This window comes from Cynara cardunculus, assembly GCF_001531365.2.
Source record: "Cynara cardunculus var. scolymus isolate 2C chromosome LG 5, CcrdV1, whole genome shotgun sequence".
NCBI classification, from domain to species: Eukaryota; Viridiplantae; Streptophyta; class Magnoliopsida; order Asterales; family Asteraceae; genus Cynara; species Cynara cardunculus.
The window spans coordinates 11,960,577-11,969,336 of NC_037532.1; the positions used below are offsets into that span (position 1 = coordinate 11,960,577).

At 35.9% G+C, this 8,760-nt stretch overlaps 1 protein-coding gene across 2 annotated transcripts; it reads left to right on the forward strand.

The window, feature by feature from the left end:
• The first annotated feature begins 491 nt into the window (after positions 1–491).
• On the forward strand, positions 492–6,521 carry LOC112513626 (protein N-terminal and lysine N-methyltransferase EFM7). 2 transcript variants are annotated; one of them, XM_025119952.1, is made up of 7 exons: positions 492–642; positions 710–771; positions 3,504–3,637; positions 3,785–3,930; positions 4,398–4,469; positions 5,602–5,694; positions 6,145–6,521. In XM_025119952.1, exons 1-7 carry the CDS (start codon positions 582–584, stop codon positions 6,318–6,320), a joined length of 744 nt encoding a protein of 247 aa, XP_024975720.1. In that variant the 5' UTR covers positions 492–581; the 3' UTR covers positions 6,321–6,521. The 2 variants fall into 2 exon arrangements, with proteins under 2 accessions (XP_024975720.1, XP_024975719.1); XM_025119951.1 differs by having other exon boundaries at positions 496–642; positions 6,133–6,521.
• Positions 6,522–8,760: the final 2,239 nt, after the last annotated feature.

Sequence of the window (8,760 nt, forward strand, 5' to 3'; positions counted from 1 at the left end):
CAAGGACAAAAAATGTTATTTTTGACAAACCACAAGGACCAAACTTGTAGTTCACTAGAAAATAACACTTCAAATCCAGCTTATAAAAACCCGATCCCATTAATCCCAAGCTCGAAATAAGAAAAAAAAAACCCCTAACAAACCTAAACTCCCGAAGAGGGGTTTATTAAAAGTCAAAACCATCAAATTGCCCATACTGCAACGTAAAATGCGGTTTGTATTTTTACTAAACTACATTATGTTGTGTGGTTTATGATTTTAAGTTATTAAACTGCGGTTCAAATTGTATTGTACCGCATTTTTCATGTATATATAATATTTTTATACTTTAAGTTTGATCCAATTAGTAATATTAATAAATTAATTTAATAATTTTATGTTATTTTTAATTATACAATATGTATTTAGTAATGGGATGTATTGAAATTGAGATCGTAAACAGCATAGGGACAAATCGCTTAGACCTCACCGCGAACACCCTGTGCATCTTCATGCGGTCTTGGTTCTTTTTTCTCTATTAATAACGGGTTCGAAGAAACATTAGGGCACCCATATTTTGAGTTTCAGCGCTTTCAATCACCATGGATATTGCTCTGTTTTCTCCATCTTCGCTTTTTCATGAGGATGATGCTTCATCTACAGGTGATATCTGCATCTCAAACACACAAATACAAATGCAATGGTTAATCCTGATTGTTGCTGCTTGCAGATGAGGAAGTAGTAGAGAACTGTGAGACCTATGTGGAGAGAAGTCACCAATTTCCTGGAATGGTGAGTTTCGAAACATGAAATCTGTGTTTGAAAGTGTTCGATTAACGTCTTTTTATTATGCGGATTTGGGAATTTCATGCGTATGCATATATAGCTCTTTTGAATAATTTTTTGAATAGAACTGTTTGAGTAGAAATTGGTTATTAATTTTTAATTCCACTGGACTTGAGAATGAGCTATGGTTGTGCTTGATTCGTTTGAAGTGAATGAAAATGGGAATGGGTTTAATAAGGAATGATAATGTTAGATGGCCAATCCTTTCCAATACCTTGAAGGGTCCGAAAAATCGAGCAACCAATTTCTGATGAATTCTCTGGGCGACTGACATTTGGCGATAAGGTTTAAGTCTGATAAACCCATTCCCCTACCTGAAAATTCACGTCTCGTTGTTTCTTATGTGCTTGCTCTTTCATCAACGACTGTGCTTGCAACAAGTGAGTCTTGAGCTGCTTTAATGCCTCGCCATGTTCTCGTAATTCTTCACCCACCGCTTCAACTCTCATCTCACTCGAAATGTATTGAAACACAGTAGGAGGTTTGCGGCCATAAACAACTTCAAATGGCGTAGTGCCATGAAATGTCGAATTATACCGGAACTCAGCCCATGGGACCCAAGTGGACCACGAACGAGGTTGATTAATGGCAAAACAACGAAGGTAAGTTTCTAAACAACGGTTAATGACTTCCGCCTGTTCATTTGATTCCGAATGATTAGCCGAACTCAAGTAGTTGTGTATCCTGTAGGCGAAAGATTTCTTGCCAAAAATGACTAAGAAATAATGGACCTGGATTTCGGAATTCCATGATGCCTCACCACCTCCCAAGTGAATTGTTTTGCTATGGATTTAGCCGTATGCGGGTGTTTAATGAGAATGAAATGGCTATATTTTGATAACGATCAACCACAACTAATAACATTATGCATCATACCCCTTAGACTTGGGTAATCCCAAGATAAAGTTCATCGACAAATGCTCTCAAACAACATCAGGGATAACCAGAGACTGCAAAAGACTCCCGGAGTTGTCGAACTCGCCTTAAAACACTGACATGTGACAAGCTTGGACAAACTTTTGCACAACAGCTACCATACCCGGCCAATACACATTAATGGCCAACCGACTGACGATAAGTTCGATAGTAGCCAGAATGTCCCCCGGTGTCAGAAGTGTGAAACTCCTTTAAAAGTGTGGGGATGAATTTTGAAGTACGAGGAATAACCAATCGATCTTTATAGTATAACACGTTGTGTCGAACATTATAACCTGGATGGGTCGTAGGGTCTGTTGCCACTCTCTAATAATGTGTTGTATGTGCGGATTAGCTCGAGCTTCCTCAATGAGTTGAGCCCCCTTGGAGCCGAACTGGACTGGATACTGAGGAAGATAGCTTGCCATCCTCAGCTAGACACGACAATGCATTTGCGGCCCTGTTTTTACGGTCAGGTTTGTAGTGAGTTTCAAATTGATAGCCCAATGATTTGGCCATCCAATTCTGTTGTCTCAGGTTTGTAATCCGTTATTGCAACAAGAATTTCAGACTTTTTTTATTTGTGTACATGATAAAACTACTACCCAACAAATAAGAACACCAGTGTTGGACAAGAAGTACCAGTGCCATAATTTCCCTCTCGTAAGCCGATTACGCTAGGTTTCGCTTACTTAAAGCTTTACTGAAATAGGATAGAGCCGTTGTTGTTGCATCAACAAAGCACCAACGTCACGGCCGGAATCATCACATTCGACTATGAAGGTAATCAAAAAATCGGGTAGCGGTAAGACCAGTGCCGTAGTCATTGCAATTTTGAGTGAGCCAAAGACTTGTTGGGCTTCTGAGCTCCATGCAAAAGCGTCCTTTTTGGTCAAATCAGTCAAGGATTTGGCAGTACTACCATAATGTCGTATGAACTTTTGATAATAGCCTGTAAAACCCAAAAAACCTGGTAATCCCTTCACTTGTTTTGGAATTGGCCACTCCAAAACAACTTTAATTTTTTTGGGATCCATGGAGACACTGTGACCATTAATAATATGACCAAAATAATCAACAGATGACTTAGCAAAAGAACACTTGTTCCGTTTAACCACGAACTGATTCTCGACCAAAATGTTTAGAGCCGCACTCAAATCCTTCATATGTTGAGGCCATGTAGGACTATAGACTAAGATGTTGTCAAAGAAGACAACAACCATACTTAAGTAAATGGGGTCTAAAAATGTCGTTCATCACCGCTTGAAAAGGAGCTGGAGCATTAGGAAGCCCAAAAGGCATAACTAAATACTCGTAGTGGCCGTCATGAGTGTGAAAGGTTGTTTTTTCAATACTATCGGGTTGCATATGAATTTGATTATAACCCGACTTCAAATCCAATTTGGAAAAATATTGTGCACCCTTCTATTCATCAATGAGCTCCTCAACCACCTGAATTGGAAACATACCGGGAATGGTAGCCTTGTTAATTGCTCGGTGATCAGTACACATTTGCCACGATTAATTTTTTTGCAAACTAGAATAACTGGGCTTGAGAAGGCACTTTTACTCAGGCGAATTATGCCGAGAGCCAAGAGTTCTTGAACTTGTCTTTCGATGTCTGTTTTCTGTATATGCGGACGGATGCAGACCGGAGAATTAGGAGAATATCGTGATAGACATATTCATATTGAAGGACGTTTATTCTTTGGCTTTCCAAGAGGCTATACTCAGTAATACCTTTTACATATGTTTAATTGCAGGAATTGCTCATTCGAGAATTTTCGTTTCACCAGATGAATGCTAATCTACTATGGCCAGGAACATTTGCATTTGTAGAATGGTTAGTTCAAGATAGGTCAAGAATAGAAAGACGGCACATCCTTGAGTTGGGCAGGCAAGTCCAGCTAGTCATTATACCTCAATATTACTGTTTCAACCTTTGCTTCACATCACATTTTTCCACATTGTTATAGTTTTTGGTCTAGTAGTCGAGTTTTCATTTGAGATTTGTGTTGTTGATATTATCTTTTAAGAATGACAGTGGAACAGGTGCATTGGCCATCTTTTTGAAGAAATTGTATGATGTAGACATTACGACTTCAGACTATGATGATGAGGAGATTGAAGAGAACATAGCTCATAATTGTAGGGCTAATGGAGTAACTCCTGTGCTTCCACATATCAAGCGTTAGTTCTTTTTTCCATTTATACGTTGTTATTTCTTATTGTTCTGCTATGCATTTTACTCATGTTTTCGTTAGTGTGTAATGTGTTTTTTACCTTTATAACAATTCAAATTTTGGTTTACAAATTATATTTTACATTATGATGTCTTGATGCGTTAAGACTTGGGATCGTGTTAGAATAGGAGTTATTGGTAGGACATGAGAACAAAACCTTCATCTACCTCCATTAACATATTTCTGTCACCATGACTGAAGCTATAACAAATTTATGCGTGTGAAAGTGGTTGAAGGTATGTATAAAAGATCCTAAAGATGAGTGAAAATGAAGATTAAGATTGATGACGTAGTTGAATGTCCGTGATTTTTTTAGCCATAGATAAAAAAATCAACTCTTCCAACGGTTTAGAAGTATAGAACTGAATGGGCCAATTTATCTTATATATGTTAATTTGTATCTTTGTGTACCAGATTCATGGGGTGATCCCTTCCCAAATCCTCATCCAGAATGGGACCTCATTGTTGCTAGTGATATCTTACTGTGTAAGTGCTTCATCCTCATCTTAGCTTCTGCATAGAATGCATGATATCAAAATAAACACTTGTAACTTAACTAGATATATATGTATATATATATATGATTGAAGGTAGATAATTTTGATTATAAAGTGTCAAAGCTAGCATCACCTCTTTTTCACTATTTTAATAGGAGGTGCATCTCCAATGGGTAACACCAAATTCAGGATATGGTGTAAAATTTGGTGCAAATAGTGGATCTTTTCTGATGGGTAATGCAATTTTTCACACCAAATTATAAAATTGTAGGTATATTTCTTTTTATCTTTGATTTGTTAAATTTTCAATGAACTCTTTTATTTTAATAATAGCTTAATAAATTTTATTATTAACTATGAGTTAAATTATTTTAATATGTAAAACAAACATTTCATTGAACAATAAAAAGTTGCATAGAAATACGAATACTGTTATAAATAATATAAACATAATTTGTAATTTATAATATATATACCAAATAAAAACTATTAAAACTTTTAACACTTTTAAATTAAAAATACACAAAATCATAGATCTCAAAATTGTAATTGTGAAAATGGTGCAAAAAGTAGTGTAAATGAATAGTGTTACACAGTAATTGCCCATCGGAGATGAAATAGTGTAACAAATAGTGTTCAGTTTAAGATTTGGTGACCCCATTGGACATGGTCTTATGGCTACCTTATAAAATGTGCATTACATTTCGAGTATAAATATAATGTAGTTTGTACAAGTGTTTGATGGATTGCTGAAATTTTACACTACACTTTTGAGAATGACATAACTCGAAATCATGTGTAGCGAAATATTAGTCAAGAGACGATGAACAAATATGTAACTTCATCTTGATGTTGTCATAAGAGGAAATCATGCAAGTATTATGGGATGTCCAGATGAAAAACCTGTTGCAGTTTTTCATGGGACCTGGGTGGGTGTTCGACCCATATAACATAGCTGGTCTGATGGCGATCTTATAAAATGTGGTTTGTCGAAATTTAAGTATGGAAAAACCATTGTACTTGGGTTTATCTTTGTTGAAAATTGTGGTCATCATTGAACACGATCATTTTCAACTCTTATCTATCTTTTGACGGTTTTCCGATTATTTTTGGTGTTTCAGATGTTAAACAATATGCAAACTTAATAAAGACTCTTTGCTTCCTTCTAAACTCTTACAAGCCACGAGAAACGGTTGTAGCACCTCAGCCTCACGGTAAATGTTTATGTTGTAAATCGTTTAAGTTGTGAAAACAATTACTCCCATTCTTCCCAGTATAAGTGTCTACACCGGAAGTTAACCAAATGACAACTTTACCCTTATTTTATATCTCCCTCCGCACAACTCTTAAATATTTGTGCAGGTAGATTTGAAATTTTAGTCATCTATTGTTGAAACATGACACTTATCTTATAAATAGAAACATGGGCACTTATTTAGGGACGGACGGAGGGATATACTTAGTGCAGAAAGGGTTTGTAATTGGTTTGGCAACCCTTGGGTCGGCTCAAACCGCCCTGCCTCAAAAGTATCAATTTGAGAGGCAAGTCAAGAACCCTTGTCTGTTTGTGCAAGTACCAGTATAACACCAGAACCAATTGTGCTAAGCCCTCGGGGCTGAATATAAGATAACGGTATTCATTGTAATTTTAGATACCCATTCAGAACTTCCCCGGCCGGCTTTCTTGATGAGTTGGAGACGTAGAATCGGGAAAGAAGACGAATCGTTATTTTTTACTGGATGTGAAACCGCTGGTCTTCAAGTACAACATTTGGGATCCCGGGTATATTGTATTTCTCCTACAAAACCGGCAATCAATCATGATTTGGCTAGTTCTTGATGGAAAAGGTATGCATTTCCTAAACCTAGTTGTCGATAAGATCAATCCGTTAATGGAGCAAGCCGAGGTCTTCACCGTTCTATCATTTTAGATAGAGAATATGTCATCATACATCCCAACCCTTGTACTTTGCTTCCAAGTGGGATAAACTGTAAACGTTTTGTTTGATTTATTGTGTAATTTAAATTTGGTATTTGGACTAACAAATAATGAAATAGATTGATGTGATGGTAGTTACAGTATTAGATTTATCCTATTAATAATTGCATCAAATTTAAACCAAAAGTGTTTTCGTTTTATTTTAAATAACATACTCCAGGCTACCCGCAAAGCAGGTGGTTCCGTTGGGATTAGTCGGCTCGCATAGCGTGTTGGATATCCAGGTTAATAAAAAAAACCGACTTTCCAAACATTCATTTTGATGAAGATATTCAAGATTTTTAGTTTGTGGGGATTAAGATTGAATCAACTTTGTTTTGATTTTTATTTATTTGGGGAACATGAATTAGAAATGGCAAAGAAAAAAAAACCCAAAACCGATATTGAAAACTGAAAACCAAAATTTTTAAGTCAGGGATTGGGTACAAATTGGGGAATTTCATTGGGGGCAGGGATGCTCATCACCGGCCCGGCCTAGTGTTGAATGAATTCATAATATTGGTATGCTTATGTTTGAGACATTTTGGATTTGTATGTTCACAAGAAAATTATAATTACTTTTAGCTGTGAAAATTAAAATATTGTAGCATTTTTTAGGTCGGTTTTGTTTTTGGGTTTGGAGATGATGAACGAGGAACAGATTGTTTCTAATCCTTGATGGGATTCCCCAACAACGATCGGGAAAACCTTGGGGGCCGATGGGGGCTTTGTTAAGATCCGTGGTGAGGATGGGACGATTTTGGATATTGGTTTGGATATAGGGATATCAATACTTGGCCGTTCGCATCCTTAACAAAAATGATCACGAGTAAATTACAAATTTCGTCGCGATGTGGTTGTATGAAATTTTGGATTGGATCCCTAAACAAAATAATTACATGTTTGGTCATCGTGGTTTCACAGATTAGTCTCATGTCTTAATGTCGTTAAATTAAGTTTTGTTAAATCAGGGGTGTTTTGGTCATTTTACTATTTTTCTTTATTATTTGTAAAAAAAAAAACTGAGCTAATATTATATATCGTAGAAAATGGGTGAGATTCCCACAAAGCCAATTCACTTTTATAAAGGGAATGGAATGAGTGCTTTTAAGATGATGAAAGTGGACATGATCCTTCTCGTGGCTCATGATGATCCTCAATGGATTCTTCACCACTTATAATCTGATTCTGAATATCATTGTTAACAACCTTTGCAGCTAAAACAATCCAATATATTTAACATAAAAAGTTACGATATAATTAGAGTCACTACTTAACTTATTGGATAAGATTCTTAACCATCAAAATAATATAAGAGACGATAATGATCTTAACCAGGTAAGAATCGCTACCCTTACTTGGTGGTTAAGATTTTCGGTTATTGTTCTGTTCAACTGATAAGATAAGTAATCCAGTTATTGTTTGGTGAATGTCCTTTTCGTCTTAAAAACAGGTTATAGCCCAACATGTAAGTCGTAACCGATAAGTCATTGTCCATGTTAACCTATTTGTCTTTCATTTAAAATGTTCTATTAGTGTTGACCAATTGAACACTAACCCTGTAACCGTTCCTTAACAAAATCGTAATAGATAGCAAGTTATATATATGTATTATGTATTGATGCACTAGTTTGGTGTATTCTTGATAAAGTTCAAGTATTTCTCTCGTTACATCCTCGTGTTCCAGATCAGTTCCCAATTTGCATTGCACTCAAAAGTCCTCATTAATGGCGTGAAAAACTCGGGTTTCCTCTGCTTTCTTCTCAACATCAATTGATGTCCAAAAAATTAACTTAAATTGTTAAATTTTATCTGATTTACTTAGAAAACGCAGCAAAAATCACTCGAAAAATGGCACACGAATAACATGAGAATTGACGTTATCAGTTGTCTTTACATCTAAGTCGCGATCGACCATTGCAATAGAAGCTCTGATACTAGATGATGATGGATCGATATGACTGAATGACCGAACTCACAAACGAATCGGAAAGACTCGAATAAACCCGTTAAGCACACTTTCATTAACTTTAAAATCTAAACTTAGAAATTTAACATTATCAAGCACAATAATTATAAGCCTATAAGAGCTATCTCTAACTAGAAAACTATTATTAATTGAATAGAAACTATGTTTAAGGGAAATAAATCAAGATAATTATTAAATTAAACTAAGAGATAACTCGATAAGAATGTTAATTAAAGGGGCCGTTTACTAAACACTTAGTCGGTAAGTGTTTATCGGGTAATTTTCCTCACCTGAAGTACATGGCAAGGGTCGAAAATCTTACCCGGTAAGAGC

What these genes read in the sequence shown, in the direction of transcription:
- LOC112513626 (XM_025119951.1), top strand. Translation starts at nt 582, where the DNA reads ATGGATATTGCTCTGTTTTCTCCATCTTCGCTTTTTCATGAGGATGAT. An exon ending in TGCTAGTGATATCTTACTGT is followed by an intron (nt 4,470 to 5,601) that starts GTAAGTGCTTCA and finishes TTGGTGTTTCAG; the next exon opens with ATGTTAAACAATATGCAAAC. An exon ending in TGTAGCACCTCAGCCTCACG is followed by an intron (nt 5,695 to 6,132) that starts GTAAATGTTTAT and finishes TTGTAATTTTAG; the next exon opens with ATACCCATTCAGAACTTCCC.